This window comes from Schistocerca americana, chromosome X, assembly GCF_021461395.2.
Source record: "Schistocerca americana isolate TAMUIC-IGC-003095 chromosome X, iqSchAmer2.1, whole genome shotgun sequence".
In the NCBI taxonomy this organism is placed as follows: Eukaryota; Metazoa; Arthropoda; class Insecta; order Orthoptera; family Acrididae; genus Schistocerca; species Schistocerca americana.
The window spans coordinates 609439205-609467027 of record NC_060130.1 but is presented as its reverse complement, the minus strand read 5'-3'; the positions used below and the strand labels follow the sequence as shown (position 1 = coordinate 609467027).

Sequence of the window (27823 nt, the reverse complement as noted above, 5' to 3'; positions counted from 1 at the left end):
CGTTAGGCGGGTGATGGAGCCCCTTAGAGAAATAGTGGAATGGTCGGGGAAAAAGGCCAGTGTTCACTCTGTCTGCCACATCTGAGATGTGGAGGAGGCCCTGCCGGCGGCGATAGAGAGCACTGGGTGCACCTGACTGCAATTTGTTGCACATGTTGGCACTAATGACTCCTGTCGTCTGGGTTCAGAGGTCATCCTCAGTTCATACAGGCGGTTGGCGGAGTTGGTGAAGGCAGAAAGCCTCGCTCGCAGGGTGGAATCTGAGCTAACTATTTGTAGTATCGTTCCCAGAACCGATCGCGGTCCTCTGGTTTGGAGCTGAGTGGAAGGCTTAAACCAAAGGCTTGGACGATTCTGCGGAGATCTGGGGTGCAAATTTCTCGACCTTTGCTATCGGGTGGAGAAATGTAGAGTCCCCCTGAATAGGTCAGGAGTGCACTACACGCAGGAAGTGGCTACAAGGTTAGCAGAGTACATGTGGAGTGCCCACATGGGTCTTTTAGGTTAGAGAATTCCCTCCGTAGGCCCGACAAGATGCCTCCTGAGACGTGACAAGGTGGTAGTAGTAGGCAAAATGCAACAGGGAATAACAATATTAAGGTGGTAATAGTAAACTGCAGGAGCGTCTACAGAAAGGTCCCAGAACTGCTCTCATCAATAAACAGTCACAATGCCCACATAGTACTAGGGACAGAAAGTTGACTGAAACCAGATGTAAACAGTAATGAAATTCTAAACTCAGATTGGAATGTATACCGCAGAGAAAGGCTGGACAGTGAAGGGGGAGGCATGTTTATAGCGATAAGAAGTGCAATAGTATCGAAGGAAATTGACGGAGATCTGAAATGTGAAATAATTTGGCTGAAGGTCATGGTTAAAGCAGGCTCAAACATGGTAATTGGATGTATCTATAGGCCCCCTGGCTCAGCAGCTGTTGTGGCAGAGCACCTGAACGAAAATTTGGAAAATATTTTGAGTAGATTTCCCGACCATGTTATAGTTCTGGGTGGAGATTTTAATTTGCCGGATATAGACTGGGAGACTCAAATGTTTATAATGGCTGGCAGGGCCAAAGAATCTAGTGAAATTTTTTTAAGTGCATTATCTGAAATCTACCTTGAGGAGTTAAACAGAGAACCGACTTGTGGTGATAACATATTAGACATTCTGGTGACAAACATAACTGAAATATTGGAATCAGCGATCATAAAGCGGTTACAGCATCAATGATTTCAGCCGTAAATAGAAATATTAAAAAAGGTAGGAAGATTTTTCTGTCTAGTAAAAGTGATAAAAAGCAGATTTCAGAGTACTTCATGGCTCAACACCAAAGTTTTGTCTCAAGTACAGATAGTGTTGAGAATCAGTGGACAAAGTTCAAAACCATCAAACAATATGCATTAGATGATTATGTGCCAACCAAGATCATAAGAGATGGAAAAGAGCCACCGTGGTACAACAAAAGAGTTAAAAAACTGCTGCGGAAGCAAAGGGAACTTCACAGCAAACATAAACATACCAAAGCCTTGCAGACAAACAAAATTTACGCAAAGTGAAATGTAGTCTGAGGAGGGCTATGCGAGAGGCGTTCCATGAATTCAAAAGTAAAGTTCTATGTACTGACTTGGCAGAAAATCCTAATAAATTTTGGTCTTATGTCAAAGTGGTAGGTGGATTAAAACAAAATGTCCAGACACTCTTGACCAAAATGGTACTGAAACAGAGGATGACAGACTAAAGACCGAGGTACTAAATGTCTTTTTCCAAAGCTGTTTCACAGAGGAAGACTGCACTGTAGTTCCTTCTCTTGATTGTCGCACAGATGACAAAATGGTAGATATCGAAATAGATGACAGAGGGATACAGAAACAACTAAAATCGCTCAAAAGAGGAAACACCGTTGGACCTGATGGGATACCAGTTCGATTTTACACAGAGTACACGAAGGAACTTGCCCCCCTTCTTGCAGCGGTGTACCAAAGGTCTCTAGAAGAGCATAGCGTTCCAAAGGATTGGAAAAGGGCACAGGTCGTCCCTGTTTTCAAGAAAGGATGTCATACAGAAGTGCAGAACTATAGACCTATATCTCTAATGTCGATCAGTTGTAGAATTTTGGAACACGTATTATGTTCGAGTATAATGACTTTTCTGGAGACTAGAAATCTACTCTGCAGGAATCGGCATGGGTTTCAAAAAAGACGCTAGTGTGAAACCCAGCTTGTACTATTCATCCACGAGACTCAGAGACCCATAGACATGGGTTCCCAGGTAGATGCCGTGTTTCTTGACTTCCGAAAACCGTTCGATACAGTTCCCCACAGTTGTTTAATGAACAAAGTAAGAGCATATGGACTATCAGATCAATTGTGTGATTGGATTGAAGAGTTCCTGGATAACAGAACACAGCATGTCATTCTCAATGGAGAGAAGTCTTCCAAAGTAAAAGTGATTTCAGGTGTGCCGCAGGGGAGCGTCATAGGGCCATCGCTATTCACAATATGCATAAATGACCAAGTAGATAACATCGGAAGTTCACTGAGACTTTTTGCGGATGATGCTGTGGTATATCGAGAGGTTATAACAATGGAAAATTGTACTGAAATGCAGGATCTGCAACAAATTGCCGCATGGTGCAGGGAATGGCAACTGAATCTCAATGTAGACAAGTGTAATGTGCTGCGTGTACACAGAAAGGAAGATCCCTTATCATTTAGCTACAATATAGCAGGTCAGCAGCTGGAAGCAGTTAATTCTATAAATTATCTGGGAGTACGCATTAGGAGTGATTTAAAATGGAATGATCATATAAAGTTGATCGTCGGTAAAGCAGATGCCAGACTGAGATTCACTGGAAGAATCCTAAGGAAATGCAATCCGAAAACAAAGGAAGTAGGTTACAGTACACCTGTTTGCCCACTGCTTGAATATTGTTCACCAGTGTGGGATCCATACCAGATAGGGTTGATACAAGAGATAGAGAAGATCCAACGGAGAGCAGCACACTTCATTACAGGATCATTTAGTAATCGCGAAAGCGTTATGGAGATGATAGATAAACTCAAGTGGAAGACTCTGCAGAAGAGATGCTCAGTAGCTTGGTACGGGCTTTTGTTGAAGTTTCGAGAACATACCTTCACCGAGGAATCAAGCAGTATATTGCTCTCTCCTATGTATATCTCGCAAAGAGACCATGAGGATAAAAATCAGAGAGATTAGAGCCCACACAGAGGCATACCAACAATCTTTCTTTCCACAAACAATACGAGACTGGAATAGAAGGGAGAACCGATAGAGGTACTCAAAGTACCCTCCGCCACACACCGTCAGGTGGCTTGCAGAGTATGGATGTGGATGTAGATGTAGATGTAATGTCTGCCAATGGAGTTTGTTGAGCATCTTGGTAGTGCTCTCACACTGACTAAATGATCCCATGATGAAATGTGTTGCTCTTCATTGGATCTTGTCTCTCTCTTCTATCCGTCCTACCTGGTAAGGATCCCATTGATAGACAGTACTCAAGAATTTGTTGAACAAGCACCTTATATGCCATTTCCTTTGTGGATGAGTTATGCTTCCTTACATTCTTCCTATGAACCTTTTCCAGCCTCTGCTTTTCCTAGTATTTCTTTTATGTGGTCATTTTACTTAAGGTCGCTCTGTATAGTTACTCCTAGATATTTTGCGGTAGATACTGTTTCCAGCAGTTTCTCATCAATAATGTAGTTCTATAGGAATGGATTTTTTTTCTTATTTATGTGCAGTATGTTACGTTTATTTATGTTCAGGGTCAATGGCCAGAGACAGCAGCATTCATCAATCATCTGCAGGTCATTCTGCAAATGAATACTTTCTTCTGGCATTGCTACTTTGTTACAGACAACTGTATCATCTGTGAACAGTCTTAAATAGCATCCAACACTTTCTACTAGATCATTTACATACGCTGTATACAGTAACAGTCAAGATGGGTAGACCTCGAAACTAATGAGGAGGCACTGAATTGAATTGGGAGAAAAGAAATTTGTGGCATAACCCGACTAGAAGAAGGGATTGGTTGATAGGACACATCCTGAGACATCAAGGGATCACCAGTTTGGTATTGGATGGAAGTGTCAAGAGGCAAAAAATCATAGAGGGATACCAAGAGATAAATACAGTATACAGATTCAGAGGGATGTAGGTTGTAGTAGTCACTCAGAGATCAACAGACTTGCATAGGATAGAGTAGCATGGAGTGCTGCATCAAACCAGTCTTTGGATTGACGACCACAATAACAACAGTCCTATCACACTTCCTTCTGGTACTCCACAAATTACCTTTCCATCTGTTGATTTTGTTCCATTAACAGCAATATTTTGAGTTCTGTCCACAAGGAAGTCGCAACACCTCGCTCTTAATGGAACAAAATCTTGCATATCAAATTCAAATATAATCTACTAGAACGTTACATGAGCCTATGCAACAAATGTTCATAAAGTTTACTAGAGTTGTCTACTGGCCAGTACCAAAATATTGGTTTCTGTATGATGTCTTACATATGGAAAGAAATTCATGCTCGATAAATGATACAGTTAAATGAGAGACATGAAGTTGGATTTCTTACCAAAGGCCTGTGTGTTTTCCATTCTCACTTAGTTCTTGGGCAACAACATTTTGTAGGTATGTACGTCCAGGTCTTCTCACATTTCAGTGTGAAACTCTATGTTCCCTTGAGCAACATCTTTGAGTATATTTGGTAAGTCCCTAATTCAGTTCAGTTGATGAAGTTACTCAATGTTGACAAAGTAATTTAGTTCTAAATTTCATAGTGCAACACAGGGTCAGATTTTCAATCAAGAGTACAAGCATGTCAACTATATCTAAAGGGTCTACAGAGAATTATTCATACCATGACAGTGGATCTGTTGTTTTTAGTGAAAAAAAAGGGCCCTGAAACCGTTATGCAATCAACAATACTGTGTGTGTGTGTGTGTGTGTGTGTGTGTGTGTGTGAGAGAGAGAGAGAGAGAGAGAGAGAGAGAGAGAGAGAGAGAGAGAGAGAGAGAGAGATTGAACACAGTTATGTATAAATCACTCACTGCAGACAAAAAAATTTAAAAAAGGTAGCTTCAGACACTTTTGTAAATGGTCAGAATGCTGTCATATTTATTTTTCATTGGAAAAGTGTACTATTATTATAAAACTGACTCATTCCTCATCATAGCAAAGCTCAAAATTATGTATGATCCGCAGAACATACAAACAATTACACCAAACTAGATGTAAACAAATATCTGGCATAAATATTGTTTATGTTTTAAAATGAATTTCTGGGAGGACTAAAATAATGTTACTAACCTGACTATTGCTTCCACCAAATAGGATTTCATTTTGGTATCCATATCCCAAATGTATGGCAAACTCTTATGCACAATATGATCCATTCCTCGGCGATTATTATGCCTGATGCTGTGGCACTGTTGACAATATCTTATAGGGTGGTTTCCATTGTAGCTTGCACATTCAGTTGAAAAGCAAATTGAGATAGCATACTTGTCAGTACCCCTGCAATTCTAAAATATAGAGCTTGATTAATGCACTAGAATAAGGAGAGCTGTAGGAAGAAACATTAATTTTAAGAGTTTCAAAACAGTACAGAGTTCTTAAGATCACTTGCAGAAATTACCTTGTTTTCACAAGTCATTGATACTTGTTGCATTGGATGTAATATGTCAAAGAACATTTGATTTGGATGTTCCCTGTGTATTTCATTTGCACATTCTATGCAAAGATACAAAGGTGGAGGACTATCACTGGCAAACGTGATTGAAATGCAATGATCAAAACAAACTTTTGCTGCTTCAGCGTTCCCTGCACTGGGACACATATCTCGCTGGCAAACAAATGGAACGAAGTCATCTAAATATGAAAAAGAAAGATCAGTTTTAGACAACGATAACTGCTGTAAGACCTCAAATTTTAAAATCACACACAAAACAGATGTTTAAACAAATCTCAGAGTAAATTTAATCCTTCAAAGAAACTGTAAATTTCCAAGTCACTTATTGATGCAACATCATTTCTTCAGGGAGTGGCTCCAGAGAGAAACATATATCTGCCAAAAATATTATGCCCGCCAATACTTTGGGAAATGTAGTCTCTATATTTAACTGCTGCAGTCTGCTGGTCACTTGTCCATATGAGCAGTAATAATAGCATTCATATACTTCAAGGAAAAGATCAAAAGATTTTTTTCTCACAATAATGTTTACTGATTGATTCTGCTTTCATGAATATACATGTTTTATCTATCACACCATAACGTTTTTGCCCTGTTTGTTGGAAATACACAGTCATTTGAAATAAACAAAGGTAAGAATTTAAGTGGATTCTAAGACAAAATAAAACAGATCAGAATTTTCTCTGTCACAGCAGACGGTCCTACGACACTCCCCTGTGGCACACCTGAAATCACTTTTACTTCAGAAGACTTCTCTCCATTGAGAATGACATGCTGTGTTCTGTTATCTAGGAACTCTTCAATCCAATCACACAATTGGTCTGATAGTCCACATGCTCTTACTATGTTCATTAAACAAACTTGGGACAAACTTTCCAAATTTTGCTGTTCAGTGACTCATTCACATTTTGTGCATTAGCTCCAAACCATCTTTTAAGAGCTCTGTGGCCACTAAATTTTTAAGCACACACTTGATAGATCCCATCACTGCAACTGGTCAAGTATTTTTTGTGCCCATAGCTATCAACATTTTGCACATGATATGGACATCATTATCATTTCCCTTGGGACAAAAATGATGCACTGAGTCAGAATCAGAATTCATGACACCATATAGCCAATATAGCTGTTCCCCTGTTAGTATCAGAATTTTCTCTGATTGCAGTCCCATAATATGAAGTCATTGTATTAATGCGGAGCATAATAAAAAATAATACTTTTGAAAAATTGAGTTTTTGAAGATCTTAAGCTGTATCTGCCCACTTAATGCACCATCAGTGGTAGATTCATACCCCATTACATATCCGTACAATCTGCTCTGCGAGTTAGCAACTGGTGGACATTTTTAAAAATCAAAATTTACTCGCAATTTCTCTTAGCCTGATGCTTTCTTGTGACCTCACAGTTATTAATACATACTTTGGCCTGTATAGATATAAAATACTGTATTTCAGAATAGCAACTGCAGCCATCATTTTCAAAGATTTTTGGAGTAAAAAAACTGGAGTGTGCAAACTACCTTCCTAACATTATTATTATGGGCAAGGACCAGCATGATCACTTGAATAATTTGCAAATCAGCTTCTCCAAGCTGCATGAGGCAGGCCAAAAATGTACATTCTTTAAAGAACAACTAGAACATCTACGTCATATTCTTAATTCAATGAGCATATCACTCACACTGTTCTATTTAGAAGCTGTAGACATATTACCAGAACCAAAAGAGTACCACAGATTTACAAGTTCTCCTAGGAAAAATTAACTACTATGAAGAAGTTCATTCTGAACATGGCTGAAATCATTTGCCCACTTAGTTACCTTTGAGGTGTACTGTACAGTCTATGGACTGCAACAAAACACACTTTATGTTTAAGAGTAAGCTCCAGTCTGGTCCATGTCTACTAATATTTATACCATGCAAACTAATGATTTTTACAGTAGATGCATCCCAATGTGGAACAAGTGTCATTCTGGTGCATAAGAAACTTGGAAGTAGTTAATGATTGTTCATGTATGCAGTAAAAACACTCAATTAGGCTCCAACTACCTCCTCCCAAATAGACCCAGAGGCACTGTCAATTACATATGTACTATGAAGAAGTTTCACATTTTTCTTTACAGTGTATAGTATCAGTTATTTACAAACCACAAGCCTTCGGTAGTAGCCTATGGGCCTGAAACTGTCTCTCAGAATGAACATCAGAGCAGCTAGGCAGTCCATTGGCTCCAGAATGCCTCTGACCTCCATCTCACCAGAAACTCAGACATGAACACTACAGGCCATACATGGCCATTTCAGGGAAAAGGTGAGCCTTGTCTCCAAGAGCGATAGTCATGCAGAAAACGTGCATGAAAGAAGCTTGGAGGGCACTGTTGCACTTGCACATTGCTGTCAATAACACTGCCCATGACATATCAAGTGGGCAATAAACACCCTTTGCAACCCATGTCCCATAAAGTACACAGCACAGACCAGCCACAGCCTTTTTTGGTATCATCTATAGAATAATCACTGCTCTGCTAACTGAAACTCCACAGATGCAGCTTGCACTTAATGGACAGTTGCAAGGACAGTCTCTAGAACAGCAGTAACCTTGCTGTAGACGTGCTTCACAACAGCACTAGACTGTCTTCTGGCATTGCTCCTATTTAACTCATTGTGCTTTGTATTAATATTTCTGAATGCCACATAAATGTCTGGTGACAAATATGTGACATAATCAGCGAACAGCAAGAGTTTTTAATCTGAATTCTTTCCGGTACCCTCAGTAACATCTTTGCTTCCAACTTGCTGATCTCATGAGTTACGTGCAGCAAGAGCAAAAACTTACCATTGTAAGGAAGCTCTTGCAAATTATATGAAAATAAAAACCCAAAGCACTGCTGAAATGCCAAGATTATACGGTCTCATAAAAATTATTTGGTGGTTTCATGATGCTAGCAGTAAATGAGTGTGTTTATATGTAGTGGACAAACATTATGACCTTTAGTATAGGAATATAAAATTTGATAAATTAATTCAATTGCTACAACTTTTGAGAGAGCATATATTATTTTTATTCCAACGGGTCATAATAACATGGCATGGAAATGTCATCTTACTATATGAATAATAATCAAATACATCACCATGGTGTATTATCATGAATTATTTGCTATAACGAATCATCTTAGCAGTTGCTTAAAATAATTTTGGGAAATCTATACAAAAACCCAATGAGAATGTCTGCACCAGGCAGCAGTTCCCAATATAGTGGAAGCATTTGTGACAAAGGGTCGTCCAGATGATCAAGTACTTGAAGAAGACATACACCCTAAGAAAATAGACACATACCATGTTGTATGTGTATGTACTGCACAGATAGGTAGAAGGTTTGCACATCAAAGACCAATCTGAAGACTAAAAATGCCACACATTTCTTACAGCCCACAATATCCACCGTTGTGTTACACAATAATGACAATGGCTATTTTGCAGAAATGACAACTAGGAGAGCCTTAATTCAGCAAAAGATTTCTTGGACCACAACATGGTAGCTGTATAAGTATACATAGCAGACAATATTATAGTTGTTTTCAGTCATATTACACATGACTCAGGGCCTGAGAAACACTCAAAAGTGTCCTGACTAGTGCTGAAGAAACTTAAATGAGTTCACGTCCAAGATCTAGCCCAAAATCTTCACAACCTGGTGCCAACAATTGCCAAACAAATAGCAAATGCAGTCACAGCCGTGGTGAAGAGGGCAGTGGTGGTGGTGAAAATGAAAAGAAAGTAGCAAGAGAAACAATGGCATCTTAGATGATACAATTCAACAGCACTGGTCTAACTGTGATGGATGGAACAGTTATTTGCTAAAATATCATGCAGACTGAAAAAGAAATCACAAGTGCACATGCAATAAGTATTTTTGTACACATTAATGATGCCATGTCTTAGGTGCCTTGAATAAGATTCTTTGAGTTCAGGTTTTAAATCTGATAGTAAAAATCCATATTACTTACTTGCAACTTTCTGCAAAACAACTCTTCGATCAAACAAGACAGGGTTGAACGTTGGCCAATAATAAAATAATAGTTTTGCTGCTGATGACCTAGCACTTGAAGTTCCATATGCTATTACACAAAGCAGATCTTTCACTACATTCTTCTTTGTTGCCATCAAACATTCCAACAACTGGCAATGATGAGCTGCAAATTTGTGAACTTTATTATGCATAACTTAATTACAGAAACAACATTAGTTCTTTTTTCTTTACAAAACTGAAAACAAGTATATTTATGCGATGATTAACTACTCATTATGAAACACAATTAAGAAATAGTCTCCAGTGCTCTCTTTCATGAGTGAGTGAGTGTGTGTGTGTGTGTGTGTGTGTGTGTGTGTGTGTGTGTGTGTGTGTGTGGTGTTGAGAGAGAGAGAGTCAAACTGGGTTACTCAATTATCTTATTAAAACACTGAGAAAAACCATTCACCATATGGGAACATTTATAGCTATACTTAAAAATCAGGAAATATTGACACATGGCAAGGTGGAATTACCCCATTTGCTATCATTCGGCTCCTTCTTTAATATCTTTTCCCCCCTTTGTCATTCAGCTGATTATACTTGTACAAGTATGGCATATACCACATATACACAAAATGATCAAGTTCTTATTTACAAAGTATTTTATGTAATCTCATTACTCACATCAGAATTTACCAACTGCTGATACTAGAGGTGCATTTAGCTTTGTTTGAAACCTTTTCAATTAAGAAAATTAGTAAACAAACTCATTACAACAGTATGCTTTATGAAAATTAATACGAGTTATCAACAGTTCACAGAGAATTGACAACACTCATTAGAATGTCCTGATTTCATTCTTTATGGTAATTTGTTTCATTTTTCTGAAAAATAATTAACTTAAATAATATTCACAATTGAAATCTGCCAAGTGAGCCATTATGACCATTAGATTCCACGATACAACAGTATACCTCTGCTGCCCCAGTTTATCTGAACCAGATAATACTCTTCATCACGCAGTTAAACCTCCAATTAAGAATTTGCATAAATCAGAAAAATTTTGAACATGAAAACGGTATGTGTAAATAGGATGTCCATCATGGAGGCCTCCAGTGTGATAATCAAACAGTACTGTGAACTTTTATAGTTTTCTCATCAGCAATCCTTTAGTTAAGGCAAATAATTATTGGAATCTATACATCATCTACATTAGTAAATTTTTCCTCTGCAGTTTTATAAACTAATTGAGATCACAAAATATCTGTACATCAGTCTATAAATACTACCCTCCACCAAAAAATACTCAGTCTCTATGAAAGTTTGCATCCATTTGGTATATATTATGTAGTGGTCTGCAGGTCATATTCATACAAGTAACATCTATGTACATAAAAAGTATTTCCTTGGAAAATTGTTCAATAATTAGCATGTTTTCTTTGTGACATGTATGTGCACAAACTACTAATGTGTTGTGAAACTTCGTGGCAGACTAAAACTGTGTTCTGGACCAAGACTCAAACTGGCAACCTTTGCCTTTGGCAGGCAAGTGCTCAACTGACTGGGCCATCCAAGCACAACTCATGAGCTGTCTTTACAGCTTTATTTCCATCAATGCCTCATCTTCTACCTTTCAAACTTCACATGAACTCTTCTGCAAAACTTTCAGGACTAGCACTCCTGGATCCTGGAAGAAAGGATATTGTGGAGACGTGGCTTATCCACAGTGTGGAAGGATGTTTCCAGAATGAATTCAGGAGAACTTCTGTGAAGTTTGGAAGTTAGGAGATGAGGTAGTGGTGAAGGTAAAGCTGTTAGGAGGGGTTGCGAGTCATGCTTGGGTAGCTCAGTAGGTAGAGTACTTGCCCGCAAAAGCCAAAGGTCCTGAGTTTGAGTCTTGGTCTAGTACCCAAGTTTTAATATGCCAGGAAGTTTCATACAATGCACACCATGCTGCAGAGGCAGAAAATCCACTCTACTAATGTGCCATGCTACTATTGTTCTGTTTTGAATGACTCAATATGGTCTCTGTCATTAATTATTGAATGTCATTTAGCAGACAATTAATCAAACTATGTTAGAGAGAGCTACGTGAACTGTACAGCAGTGTTCTGTGAACACAAACTTAGTAACGGCAACAGTATGGAACTAGTTATACAAGCTACCAATGAAAGTGAGTTTTGTTTCTAATGTCAAGATATAAGGGTATTGTACTTGGCTGGTTAATGACATTGTTTTGCATAAAAGCTAATGGGGCAGATGTTTCAAGATTTATTGTTAGAGACCGGTCATTGCTTGACACTGTGTTGAGGGGAAAATAAATGTGCATATTAGTGAATCTGAAAACCTATGGTGTCGCATTCATTATTGTTAAATGTGATTAGAATATCAAAACAATTTTTTTCAGTTTGAGACTATGAACTCATGGTTTTACCAAGGGAGAAGAGACTACAACCATTTAAGTCCACTTAGAAAATCTTTCTCATGCCTGCCTGTATTACACATATGCAAAGCAACACAGAAATTGGAGAAGACTTGAGATAATAAACTGTGATCTCAGTCACATGCTCTTATGATGTACGAATTACACAATATGTCCCAGACACTGTAACACATACATTTATGCTACATCTGTAGACCAAAGGCTTATTAATCACAAAGAAAACACCAGGGAAACAAAGTAGAAATATTCCTTACACGAAATATATTTTGGCAGCCAGAGAATCATTTTCTAGTCAGCCTCAGATGCTGCTTCTCCATATTTCCTTAACAGTATTTCAAGAAAAGAACACTGTCTTCCCTCCAAGCATCCCATTTTAGTTCACAAAGCATCCCTGAATACTGGCATGTTGGTTGAACCTACCGATAACAAATCTAACAGCACACCTCTGAACTGCTTCAACGTCTGCTTTTAAACTGACCTTGAGGGGATCCCAAACACTCAAGCAGTACTCAAGAATGGGTCACATTAGTATTCCACAGGGAGTCCCAGGAGGAATGGTCAGTATTCAGGGATATGATAGGGATGCACATTTGAAGCAAAAACTTCATATGGGCATATGCCCTATTCCAAATGGTTTCCAAGGCAGAACACATTAATGTAGATTTGCTTTTGGGTTAGTGGTGTGCATGTACGAGGGCCGTTCAGAAAGTAACCTCCGGTTGATTTAAAAAAATACACCAAGTTAACTAAAAATATTTTAATATATACATCTTACAACTACATCTTTGCACTATTTTTCTACATAGTCTCCATAGCGATTGAGGCACTTATCGTATCTCTTCACAAGCTTTGAAATTCCTTCTGCATAAAAATCACCCGCTTGTGCCTGGAGCCAGCCTGTGACCGCATCTTTGAGCTCTTCGTCGTCATCAAACCGCTGTGACCCGAGCCATTTCTTCAAATGCATGAAGAGGTGATAATCACTTGGCGCCAGGTCTGGGCTGTAAGGTGGATGGTTGATAACGTCCCACTTGAAGGACTCAAGAAGGGCCGTTGTTCTGCGAGCAGAGTGAGGACGGGCGTTATCGTGCAAAAAAACGATACCGGAAGTCAGCATACCACGGCGTTTGTTCTGTATAGCCCGTCGTAACTTTTTTATTGTTTCACAGTACACGTCTTGATTAATGGTCGTACCACGTTCCATGAATTCAACCAACAACACCCCTTTGGCATCCCAAAACACCGTTGCCATCAGTTTTCTGGCAGAAAAATCTTGTGAGGCTTTTCTTGGTTTGGTAGGCGAATTTGAATGTGCCCACATCTTTGATTGTTCTTTTGTCTCAGGGTTCACGTACTTAATCCAGGTTTCGTCACCGGTCACGATTCTGTTTAACAATGGTTCTCCTTCGTCCTCATAACGTGACAGAAAGTCTAATGCAGAGGCCATTCTTTGAGTTTTGTGGTGGTCGGTAAGAATTTTGGGCACCCATCGTACACAGAACTTACGGTAACCCAATCTTGCTGTCACTATCTCGTACAAGAGAGTCTTAGAAATCTGTGGAAAACCAGTAGACAACTCCGACATTGAGAAACGTCGATTTTCACGAACTTTTGCATCAACTGTCTGAACGAGTTCGTCAGTCACCAATGATGGTCTACCACTCCTCTCTTCATCATGAACGTTTTCTCGTCCACTTTTAAATAAACGTACCCATTCACGGACAACTCCTTCACTCATAACTCTTGGTCCGTACACGGCACAAAGCTCACGATGAATAGCTGCTGCAGAATATCCTTTGGCTGTAAAAAACCTTATGACAGCACGCACTTCACATTTGGCGGGGTTTTCTATTGCAGCACACATTTCAAACTGCCACAAAAACTAAACTAGCGCAGGTACGACATTCACTCGACCACGGCTTGATGCCGACTGACCTGTTGAGTGCGTGAACGCACAGATGGCGTCGCTACTCCCCCCACAACCCGCACTGTGACCAATCGGAGGTTACTTTCTGAACCGCCCTCGTATGTGCCTTATCCACCCAACAATTAATTGGCTGCCAAGATTGCCAGACCCTATGCCATTAGACTTCTCTCTATGTGGCAGGATGAAGTCTGACATGTATAAATCAAACCTAAACATGCGAGGTCCTGTAATGAACCCTACTGCTTTCATTTAGGGACTGTGCAGAGGCACTCCAACAAGAAACACAATGTGGTCTCCTACGAGTGCACAGATCCACTGAAGTTGACGGCAGGTACAAAATTGTTGAGGCTTTCGTGGCCACTTGTTGACAAACTGCCTATTGGCTTCTGTCTCGGGTTCTTTGGCCGACGTTCATCTAATGATTTTTCTGACGTTTCGCCAGCACGAGTGGTTGGCATCATCAAAGCTTCACCCTCCATTGCCAGTGGTGAACTGGAGCTGAGCTCGCGGGCGCAGACTATATGTACCTGGCACGCCAACGTCCGAGGGCTGCTCCGCGGTCATTTCCGGTGCAGTTCTCCTCTTGCTACCTGCGACGGTCATTCGCTGCAGTACGGGAAGCCAGGATCCGTTTACCTTAAGGCTCTCCTCTTTCTTTTTCAAACTGTTTGCGTATTGCGAACAGTTCAAACTGTTCGCAACACGCGAACAGTTTGAACAAGAAAGAGGAGAGCCTTAAGGTAAACGGATCCTGGCTTCCCGTACTGCAGCAAATGACCGTCGCAGGTAGCAAGAGGAGAACCGCACCGGAAATGACCGCGGAGAAGCCCTCGGACGTTGGCGCGCCAGGTACATATAGTCTGCGCCCGCGAGCTCGGCTCCAGTTCACCACTGGCAATGGAGATGTGAAGCTTTGACAATGCCAGCCACTCGTGCTGCCGAAACGTCAGAAAAATCATTAGATGAACGTCGGCCAAAGATCCCGAGACAGAAGCCAATAGGCAGTTTGTTGACGGCAGGTATTTGAACTTTTATTATGAACTGTACAACAATTGCAATGTGACATGTATGATAATGCTTAGAGGTTAATGTGTTAAAAACATGTATTTTTCAGCTGATACTTTGTAACATACATGTTGTAATGTTTACTAATGGTTGTACATATCTACATGTGTAAACCTGACACTGAACCGAATAATACAAAAAATACATAACAAAGTACATTAAATGCATTATAGCTCTGAAACCATTTGAAATAGGGCTTATGTCCATATGAAGTTTTTCATTCCGAATGATCATCCCTGTCATACCCTTGACATTGACCGTTCCTTCTGGGACAGCCTGTACACTGAGTGACAAAAGTCACAGGATACCTCCTAATATTGTGCCGGACTTTCTTTTGCCTGGTGTTGTGCAGCAACTCGACATGGCAAGGACTTGACAAGTCATTGGAACTCCCCTATGGAAATATTGAACTGTGCTGCCTCTATAGCTATCCGTAACTGCGAAATTGTTGCTGGTGCAGGACTTTGTGCACTAACTAACCTCTCAATAATGTTCCATAAATTTTTGACGGGATTCGTGTCTGGTGACCTGGATGGCCAAATCATTTGCTTGAACTGACCAGAATGATCTTAACTCTGCTGTGAACAATTGTGGCCCACAGACATGTCACATTGTCATGGGAACAAGAAACTGTTGAATGGCTGCAAATGGTCTCCAAGTAGCCAAACATTACCATTTAAAGCCAATGATCAGTTCAGTTGGATCAGAGAATCTAGTCCATTCCATGTAAACACAGCCCACACCATAGTGGAGCCACCACCAGCTTGTACACCTTTTTGACAACTTGGGTCCATGACTTCGTGGGGTCTGCACCACACTTGAACCCTACCATCAGCTCTTACCAACTGAAATCGGTACTGATCTGACCAGACCATGGTTTTCCAGTCGCCTAAGGTACAACCGATATGGTCATGATCCCGAAAGAGGTGTTGCAAATGTCATTGTCTTGTTAACAAAAGCACTCATATCCATCGTCTGCTGCCATAGCCAATTAACGCTAAATTTCGCTGCACTGTCCTAACAGCAACATTGGTTGTACGTCGCACATTGCCAGCTACTGCATTGTCCAGGGTGAAAGATAATACCTGAAATTTGGTATTCTCGGCACACTCTTGACATTGTGGATCTTGGAATTTTGTATTTTCTACTGATTTTTGAAATGGAATGTCCCATGCATCCAGCTCCAACTATCATTCTGCATTCAAAGTCTGTTAATTTCTGTCGTGCAGCCATAATCACATTGGAAACCTTTTCACATGAATCACCTTAGTACAAATGACAGCTCTACCAATGCACTGCCCTTTTATACCTTGTGTATATGATACTACCACAATCTGTACAGGTGTATATTGCTGTCCCATGACTTTTGTCACCTCAGTGCATATGCAGTATCCTTTATATATTAGCTACACTTTCCCAGGATTCTTCCAATAAATCATACAAAGCCATTCCCAGGACTCTTCCAATAAACCATAGAAAGCCATTTGCCTTATCTACTCATGACGTTACATGCACATTCCATTTCATATTGCTTTGCAATATTATGTTTAGATATTTAATCGAGCTGTGTCAAAGCACAACACCACTAGTCTCATATTCAAACATTACAGAATAATTTCTCCTACTTATCTGAATTAGCTTAAATTTTTCTACATTTAGGGCAAGCTGGCATTGATTACACCACATAAAAATTCTGCCTGAGTCATCTTGTGTCTTCCTGCAGTCCCACAACAATGACACTTTGCCATACACTACAGTGTCATCAGCAGTCACAGATTGCTGCTTGCCTTATATGTCAGATTGTTTACGTGTATAGGAAACAAGAGTGGTCCTATCACACTTCCTTGAACCACTCCTGATGATACCCTTGTATCTGATAAACATTCCCCATACAGAATAATGTACTGGATTCTATTACTTCAGAAGTCTTCAAGTCCCTCATATATTTGGGAACCTATTCCACCTGCTCAGACCTTGATTAACAGTCTGCAGTGGGCACTGTGCGAAATAGTTTTCAAAAATCTACAAATATGCAATTTGCTGCCCTTCATCCATGGTTTGAAGAAGATTGTGTGAGAAAATGGCAAGCTGAGTTTTGCATGAGTAATGCTTTCTAAACCCATGCTGATATGTGGACAGAAGGTTTTACATCTCAAGGAAATTTATTGTGATTGAACTTAGAATATGCTCCAAGAATTAAGCACTGCCATAATACATTACATTCTTCACATGCTATCATTTTTTCATTAGGTTCTGAGATTAAACATCTAGGTTTGAAGACTTGAGGTTCCACTGGAACTTTGTAGTGCCATTGTCTTCATTAAAATAGATTATGTAAGTAATGACATAGTTAATTCTTTCCCCTTTTTTAAAAAGTTTTGATATATTCATTTCAAAGAAACTATAAAACTGAGTCCATATCAGTGAATGTATCTACATGCAGATAACACCATGACTGTAGTGAATTGCACACCAGCTGAAATGTGATGAGTCCCAGTTGTGGTTCATTTCTACATTACTGTAGTGTACTTAACTGCTGTAGATGTTTTGAGAATTGCCTTTGCTAACTGCTTAGCTGTGATTGACTTTTGTGATGGTTAGACAGAGGCACTTCTAGTAAACTCTCATTATACAGGATGTGTCCGGAAAGTAATGTGATGCAATTTTTTGTTATGCGACTATACGCTGCAAAGCAGTTGGACCAGTTGGGGAGGGTGGGGGGGACTCTTTAACTTTTGAGCAGTAAATGACTCAATTGCCTCTGTGCTCCTGAAGGGTTATAATGGCTTCTTCCATGAACCTCTATGTAGTGGTTGTGTTGAACTTATTATGGAGATAGCTTTAGAACAAATCTATGCTAGAAACTTTTGCGTGAAGCTCAACAAGACACCACTGTAAACTTTTGGAATGCTTAAGCAAGCCTTTGGGGTGATTGCCTTTACAGGTCACAGGCAAACAGGAGGCACATGATGTTTGGAGGAGGTTGCCAATGAGACCCCCTTGGGAGGCCCATCAACATTGTGAACCGACAACCATGTGTCTCGTGTGCACCAGTTCCTGAATTCAGACCACTGAATGAGTGTTCACTTGATGTTCAAAATATTTGACTTGCTGAAAATAGTTGTTCATGAGACTGTATCGGAAGACTTGACCTTGCGGAAGATTTGCACAAAACTTGTGCCCAGACTTTTGATTGACATGCAACAGCAACACTGAGTGGAAGTGTGTGAAGAACTCATGCAACTCTGTGAAGATGATCTCAATTTCCTGCACAATGTGATCACTGGGGATGAGTCATGGGTCTTTCTGTACAACCTGGAGTCACAGAGGTAGGGTGTGGAATGGCACGTGACATGGTCGCAGTGCCAGAAAAAGGCTCACATGAGCAAGTCACGGGTCAAGTCCGTGCTCATTGTTTTTTTTTTATGCAAAGGGGATAGTGTACCACGAGTTTGTACCCCCCTGAACAGGCCATCAATCCTCTATTCTACAAGGCAGTGCTCCAGAGACTGAATCATAGGGTTGCTCACGTCTGAAAGGAATTTTGCGCATTGTGGAAAATGCATAACAGTGCACAGGCTCACACCGGCTTTCTCGTCATGGCCTACCTGACCTATAGTATGACAACAGTGCCACAGCCACTCTATACTCCTGACTTTGCCCTGGAGGACTTTTTCTGTTTCCTTGGCTGATAAGGGACCTCAAAAGAAAGCATCTCGAGTTGGTGGACATGTGCAGGCTACATTGATGGCTTCCCTGAACAGCATCCCAATTGAGGAGTTCCAGAAAACTTATGATGCATGGAAATTGCTCTGGAAAAAATGTATTGACGCAGAATGGTCATACTTCAAAGAATTTTAAGTTATTGAACCTATCTGAGAAATAATAAAAAAAAGAAATGCAATGTATTACTTTCTGGAAAAAACCTGTGCTTCACCACTTGCTTTAAATCTAACTAATGACACATCACTTTACAGTACATGGCTTCACTGCCATGTCAACGTCAATTCTATCAGTAGACACTTGCCACATTTAATGCTTTACTGTAAAACCAACAGGTGGCACTTGACACTAAATAGTGTTCTAATGAATGAAAAAAAAAACTCCCTTTGCATCTCCTTATTTTGAAACTTAACAAAAAGAAAAAGAAAGAAAAAAACAGTAGCAGTAAATAATCTAGTTTAAGCAAGTACTGACAGGATGTAGAGATATACCCTAGCTGAAAACATGTTTAACTGCCTGGTCAATCTAGTTTAAGCAAGTATTGACAGGATGTAGAGATATACCCTAGATGAAAACAAGTTTAAATGCCTGGTCAATAAAAATGCATCATAAATGAATGTACGCAGTGTAAACAAATACTCCAAACTATCCCTGTGCCTGTTCAAACTCTGAAATAAATAGAGACAATACAAACGTCAAGTGCTTCGAAAGTATCCACACTCTGGGGTACACCAAGCCTCATGATAATGCACCACCCACGGCACGGCTCCCATGTCTTACTCATCTCAGTCAAAGGGTTAAGAATAGCAGCACATGTTGAATGATAAACATCAAGTAGATTGTCCATCAAGTAAACAGTCAACATTTTCACATTACAGTAAATGTCAACAACCGCACTTTCTTTCAGTATGCAAATGTCTTTTACAAACTTGATTGTCTCTTGTAAATTCATTTTTGAAGTGAAACTCATCCGTGAAACAGTGACAGGAGGCATACTGTAAATTAACAGTCAAGTCACATTTCACAGAAAAATTGTTGCTTTATTTTAAAACTTTCTTGAACAAATCTAGGGACTTCCATATAATGAGAAATAAAAAGACAGGAAGACTGTATGCATATGACTAATGATTTATGAAAAGATAATAAGTCTTAAGAGAGTTAATAAATTACATAAAATGTTGCATCATGTATTGTAGATGAGGAAGAATTTCAAGAGATGGAAATGTATGTTCAATCAACATAAACTATATGTTCAGTGAATATAAACTATCACACTTGCAAAGAATTGACATTATAATGGAATCCTAAGCTAATAATGAGCCTCAAAATGGATACATGGATTAGTGAACACAGCATTGTCTAAGCGAGACTGAATACCGTAACTCCCAAATCCACGAAAAATAAACGAAAAATATATCTATTCAAAAAATAAGAAAAAATTCACTTAATGCCTTCCTGAGAGGCAATCCCCATTCCTTCCAACTGAACAATGCAAGTGTAGACCAGATGTGGCTTGAATTCGAAGAAATAGTATCGACAGAAATTGAGAGATTTATGCCAAATAAATTAACAAACAACAGAGCTGATCTCCCATGGTACACAAAACAGGTCAGAACACTGTTGCAGAAACAATAAAAAAGAATGTCAAATTCAAATGAATGTAAAATCCCCTAGATTGGCTATCTTTTACAGAAACTCAAAATCTGCACAGACTTCAAGGCAAGACGCTTATAATAGTTTCCACAATGAAACTTTGTCTTGAAACCTGGTAGAAAATCCAAAGAGATTTTGGTCATATGTAAAGTATGCTAGTGGCAGGACACAGTCAACGCCTTCTCTGCACAAAAACAATGGAAATACTATTGATGACACTACTGCAAAAGCAGCATTACTAGACACAGCTTTCCACAATTCCTCCACCGAAGAAGACAAAATAAATATTTCAGAATTCAAATAAAGAACAGCTGCCAACATGAGTAACTTAGAAGTAGATAACCTCAGAGTAGTGAAGCCACTTGAATCACTTAATGAAAGCAAGTCTTCTGGTCGAGACTGTCTACCAATTACCTTACTTTCAGAGTATGCTGATGAAATAGCTCCATATTTAAAAACAATATACAACTGGTCACTCAACAAAAGATCCATACCCAAAGACTGGACAGTTGCACATCAATATTCAAAAAAGGCAACAGGAGTAATGCACTACATTACAGCCCATATCATTAACACTGACATGCAGCAGGATTTTGGAACATATAGCATGTTCAAACATTATGAATTATCTCAAAGACAACAGTCTGTTCACACACAGTCAACACAGATTTAGAAAACATCGTTCTTGTGAAACACAACTAGTTCCTTTCTCATACAAAGAGTTGAATCCTAATGACAAAGGATTTAACACTGAGTCCATATTTTTAGATTTCCAGAAGGCTTTTGACACCATACATCACAAGCGGATAGTAATCAAATTGCATGCTTATGGAATATCGTCTCAGTTATGCAACTGGATTACTGATTTCCTGTTAGAGAGGTCACAGTTCATAGCAACTGATGGAATGTCATCAAGAAAAACAGAAGTGATTTCAGACGTTCCCCAAGGTAGTGTTATAGGCCCTCTGCTGTTCCTTATATGATTTAAGAGACAATCTGAGTAGCTGTCTTAGATTGTTTGCAGATGATGCAAGCATTTATCATCTAGTAAAGTCATCAGAAGATCAAAACCAATTGCAAAATGATTTAGATAAGATACACATATGGTGCAAAAATTGGCAGTTGACCCTAAATAATGAAAAGAGTGAGGCCATCCACATGAGTGCTAAACGGAATCTGTTAAACTTCAGTTACATGATAAAACATTCAAATCTAAAGGTTGTAAATTCAACTAAATACCTTGGAATTACAACTGCAAATAACTTAATCTGGAAAGAAAACATAGAAAATGTTGTGGGGAAGGCAAACTAAATACTGCATTTTATTGGCAGCACACTTGCCAGATGCAACAGATCAGTTAAAGAGACTGCCTTACACTACTCTTGTCTGTCCTCTTTTGGAGTACTGCTGCATGGTGTGGGATCCTTACCAGATAGGATTAATGGAGTACATTGAGAAAGTTCAAAGAAAGGCAGTACGTTTTGCATTATTGAGAAATAGGGGAGAGAGCATCATGGATAGAATTCAAGGTTTGGGATGGAAATCATTAAAATAAAGGTGTTGTAGCAGAATCTTCTCATTACATTTAAATCACCAGCTATGTCCTCCAAATTGGAAAATATTTTTTGACACCGACATCATAAAAAATAAGGGAAATCAAAGCTTGCACTGAAAAAGGTAGGTGTTTGTTTGTTTGTTTTTTTTTTTTTTTTTGTTTCTGCACTCTGTTCGAGAGTGAAATAATAGATAATTAGTGTTAATGTAGTTTGACGAACCTTCTGCCAGACACTTAAGGGTGATTCGCAGATTAGCCATGTAGTTGTAGATGAAGCATTTTTTCCCCTATGTTTGTTAGTGTTAAAAGTCTCCCGGTTCACCAGGAAGAGATGGAGGCAGACATGAAGAAAATGTATAACATCTGATAAATGATGTGGTCATTAGTGATGGAAAATCTGAAAGAAATTTATTTATTTATTGCAGAGAACTCCGAGGACTCATCCTCTAGATTTATATGGTGATTTATAATTACACAAGGTTGTCAACTTTGTAGCAACTACAAAATTTGCTCAAGATTTACAGCAAACATACATCTAGTATTCAGACATTAAATTAATACTAGACCTAACTTATAGCTAAAGTTTTAACTTATCCACGAATGAAGTTACTTCTGCAAGATACTCTCATCTTCATCATTCCTTGTTTTACATCTTCACTACCTTTTGCTGTTCCCTGGGAACCATCTACAACCTTTACTGCTTGTTCAATTTACAGACTGAATAACATTGGGGATAGGCTACAACTGTGCTACACTCTCCTCTAAGTTACTGCTTCCCCCTTGAAGTCCTTCACATCTTATACCTGCAGTCTGGTTTCTGTACAAGTTGCAGAACAACTTTCACTCCCTGCCGTTTTTTCTTACTACTTTCAGCATTTCAAAGAGTGTATCCCAGTGAATATCATCAAAAGCTTTCCCTAGATCTACAAATGCTAATAGAAGATTTGCATTTTTTTCTCCTGAAAGAAGTTGTCTGTATTGCCTTGTGTTTTTTTTTACATTTCTCTGGAAACAAAACTGATCTTTTCTAAGTTCAGCTTCTATCTGCCATTCCATTCTCATGTAATATCCTGCAATAGTTGAACTGTTGGTTCAGAAATATTCACTTCTATTAGCATCTACCTTCATTGGAACTGCAATTGTTACATTTTTCTTGAAGTCTCACGTTATTTCACCTGTCTCATATATCTTGCATATTAGGTGGAATAACTCTGTTATGGTATGTTCCCTCAAACATTTCAATAATTATGAGAGAAGGTTGTCTTTTTCCACATGCCTTGTTCAGCTTAGGTCCCTCAGTGCTCCGTTAAATTCTTCTTGCACAATCAAATCTCCTATCTCATCTTCATCTACTTCTTCGTTCCTTTCCATAATATTGATTTCAATTTTATTTCCTTGGTGTTGCTCTCTGACATATTCCTTCCACTGTTCAGTATCCTTTCTTTACTTAGTACTGGCTTGCCATCTGAGCTATTTAATATTCATACAGGTACCTTACTTTTCTCCAAAAGGCTCTTTTATTCCCATACAGACAGCATCTATCTTTCACACAGTCATACATTCTTCTACAGCTTTGCAATTGTCCTTTAGTCATTCCTACTTTTCACTTTCTGTTAATCTCATTTTTCTAAATGTCTGTATTCCTTTTACCTGCTTCACCTTTATATTTTATTCTATCATAAGTTAAATTCAATATCTTGGATGTTATCCAAGGATTTTTACAAGACCTTGTCTTTTTGCCTATTTAATTTTCTCATGCTTTCTTAAATCAAAATATTCTGCAGATTTTTGGCTACTTTTGAGTTGCTGCATTTTAAAACCATATGTTCAGCAGAATGAGATTTTCACTCTGCAGCAGAGTGTGTGCTGATGTGAAACTTCGTGGCACATTAAAACTGTGTGCCGGACTGAGACTCAAACTTGGGTAGAGCACTTGCCCGCGAAAGGCAAAGATCCCGAGTTCGAGTCTCGGTCCGCCACACAGTTTTAATCTGCCAGGAAGTTTCATATGTTCAGCAGTTTTTACCAGCCCCACATTGACATAGGTTTTTGTTTTGCCCAAACATCCTAAACATAAAATATGGATCAGATACATGTCTGATCAAAAAGTACACTATGGCTTTTGTTAGTGTGGGATGGCCAATCTTTTTTCTTTGTCACACTTAGCAGCAATTAATGTATATGCCTGCATTTCATCATATTAGGCCACCAGTCAGTTGCCAATTCTCATTTGGTGAATGCCATTTTTCTAATGATTTACTGTATTCTATTGTGGTTCCCTGAAAATGCTTGTTCTGAAGCTAGCTGTGACCATCAGTATCACATCATGAAATATTTTAACTGTATGCGCTGGAGAACAGAAATGTCAGTTGCTACTGTAGCAACAAAGTTTGAGGGTTATTTATAAAGGAATTTCCGTTTGGTTTTAAAAAAATGAAATTACAGGATTTATTTTATGATACTGTGAAAGTACACACACTAATTTATTTTTCCACATAGTTTCCAGTGATACTGAGATATACTTAACAGAATCTGATGTGCTTTGGAATTCCACAATTGTAGAATTCTGCCATTGCAATTGAAACCAACCTATAACAATGATGTTCAGATGCTTTGAGCCACGTCATTTCCTCACATGCATGAAGAGATAATAATCACTAGGCACCAAATCAGTGCTGTAGGGAGGGTGATCCATCTAATTTGAACTCTTGCAGTTTGGTTGCAGTAAGTCATACTGTATGCGGGTGAGGCTGTCGTGAAGGAAAATCATGCTGAACACACAATGTTTTGTTTGACTGGCCCTTCTCAAGTTTGTTAGTGTGTCACAGTAACTTTCAGCCTTAATTGTGGCATTTCTCTCCAATAACTCTACTAACAAAATTCCTCTTCTGTCCCAGAAGACAGCTGCCATGAGTTTCAGGCTGGAAATTGTTTTAAGACACACTGTAGGTTTTTCTGGTGATCAAGTATGGCCCCACTGCACTCACCGAAGTTTTGTTTCTGCATTCACATACCAGACACATTTCTCATCTCCTGTACAATTTTGTCGAGGAAAGTTTTTGCAACACACAAGAGAGGAAAATGCTGTTGTCATACACTGAGGATTTTGTTCATCAGAAATTAGTTAAGGTACCCTCCTGGTATTAAATTTCCAGTAGCCAAATATTCAGTAATCATTTTGTGCAGAAGAGTATGACTAATCTTCAAAAATGGATACAAAGCTCAAAGACTGTGAATCTTCGGTTTTCTCTAACCCTTTCATCAACTAAACAAATAAGGTTTGCATTTAAGATACTTAGTCAACTACTTTTCTCATCATCTTGGACACTGATTTGCCCAGTTTTGAATATATGACACCATTGTCTTCCCCCACCTCCACTCATCATGTCCAGCCCATAAAGTACACAAAGTTAATGACAGATTTTGATAGCTTTACAGTATTTTAGCAGAAGAAACCTTATTACACAATGTACCTCAAAACTGGCAAGTCTTGTGATAGCAACACAAATTTTGAAAGCACGTGGCTCGGCAAGGGACAAAGACATGGCTTTGATTCTCCACTGCTCACAGCATGCTGGTCTGGGGTGTATTCCACCACAAGAGCGGCACCACTATCTCTCCTATTACAAAAGCTATATGAAATCAGAAGTTACTTTATGAATAGTTTTCATAAATCAGGGGAGAGTTTTTTACTTGCTTCACTTCAGTGGTTGTATGAGAATTTTCATTGAGATAGACCCAATATACACAGCTTGACAAAAAGAGTGAAACACCCAGAAGATATGGTCTGATGTCAACATAAATTTGTACACATACACACCAGTGGCAAAGAGTATAAATGATTGGTGTTGCATTTCTCTGTGACAGGAAAAACATCAACAGCACAAAATGTTGTTACCAGGCTGGGAAGGGCATATAAGGAGCATGAACACTTCAGACGAAGGGTGATCAGTGCAACGGACGTGGAGAAGCTGCGTACCCATATGAGACAGTATTATCAGCAGCTGACAGAATTTGAAAGTGGATTCAATGTGAGTCTTCATTTGGCCGAGTGGTAAAATCATGCAATATCCAGATTTATGGGGCATTTGGATGTGACAGTAGTCCGATAGTAGACTGCATGGGAACATGAGGGCAAGCATAGGTATTGTCAAGGTTCTGTATGATCACCACAAAGGAGAGTCACCATATTGTGCACCAAGTACATCGTGGCCCTTCACATCTACGCCTGCCATCTGAGAACAAGTAATGGACTCCCTGCAAAATTCTGTGTCATCCTGCACCACTGATTGGAAAATAGCAGCAGCTGGACTATGGAATTACTGTCCCATGTGTAGGCTGCCATTAACACCAGACAATGCTGCATCTGGAGTGGTTCCACGATCAAAAAGCACAGACCACTGATGAATGGTGATGCATTGTGTTCAGTGATGACTTGTGGTTCTGCACTATGCCAGATGATTATTGTCATGGAATATGGTGGCAACCTAGTGAGAAATATGGCAGCAATCTAGTGAGAGATCCTGTTATTACAACGTTTTGGAGAGGCACAGCAGTGTTGCTATTGATGTCATGGTGTGGGGAGTGATTGGGCATGACTTCAAGCCATGGCTGGTAGTGGCTGAGGGGAACTCTGACAGCGAAATGGTACAGTACAGCCATCCTGTGTTCTCATTTATTAACTCTCATGTGACAGCATTTCCAACATGACAATTCTCATCCACATATGGTACATGTCTCTGTGAACTGTCTGTGCTGTGATGTGCTATTCCAGTGGCCAGCAAGACATCCCAGATCTGCCCCAAAAGAAAATGCAACTTGGATGTTAATTATGTCCCAATGCCAATACCCCGGATATCAAGGACCAGTTACAACTGTTGTGGACCAGATTGCCTCAGGAGTGGATACAACAGCTTTCTGACACTCTTCCCAATGGAATCAGTGTGTGCATTCATGCAGTCCTGATGGTGTGATGTCATACTGATACGCGAGCTCATACTACCGAGTTCTTTGTAAATTTAACTCAATTTTCTAATCACTACAATATCATCACATTGCCTCTCAACCTGTGATGTTTCGTTTTGTTTTTTTCTCCACTTTTTGGTACTTTTTTGTCAGGCAGTGCTTGAATAAAGTTTGTTATATAGTCTTACAGTGGAGTTTCTGGTTCCGGATACATTGTCTTTCCACATCAGTTACAATGTTTTGATATTTTCTACTTACAGTTTATTTTTAGAGCACCACCTCTGTATTGATTCCACAGTATACTGTGTCAACTGACACACCTGCCTAGATGTTATTAAAGTAAGATTGTCTCTGTATGTGACGACTCTGACAACAAAACAGCTATTTCTTATGGCATCCAGAAGCAGTTAAGTCATCATGTTTCAGAAAATCTGACCATAATTTGACCTTCATGGACACCTTTCGTTACACTGTCAGCTATAAAAGCTTTCAGTGAAGTTCAATGCACTACTCAACTATGACAGCAATCCCTCAAGCTGTTTTGGCACTTTCAGTGCACACTGAGAAATGAGTGGGCCACCATGTTCCATAGTATGTGGCATTAATATCAATCATCATTCCAATCACATATTTGCTCTGGGCATCTTATAATATATGAAATGTGCAGTTAAATCAATTTTCCATTACAGAAAACTATTGGTTTTTTGTTCATTCTTTTCAGTGTCCTATGTGCTGTAAGTCTCTTATGTAAGTCATATCAGC

At 39.2% G+C, this 27823-nt stretch overlaps 1 protein-coding gene across 1 annotated transcript in view; it reads right to left on the bottom strand.

The window, feature by feature from the left end:
* Window positions 1-27823, bottom strand: part of LOC124554918 (protein unc-79 homolog) — an 859177-nt gene that overhangs the window by 796147 nt on the left and 35207 nt on the right. Inside the window, exons 6-8 of the mRNA XM_047128608.1 lie at window positions 9726-9911; window positions 5667-5899; window positions 5339-5553 (exon numbers count right to left, since the gene is read on the bottom strand). Coding sequence (XP_046984564.1) covers window positions 5339-5553; window positions 5667-5899; window positions 9726-9911 — 634 coding nt within the window. The remainder of the gene's footprint in view (window positions 1-5338; window positions 5554-5666; window positions 5900-9725; window positions 9912-27823) is intronic.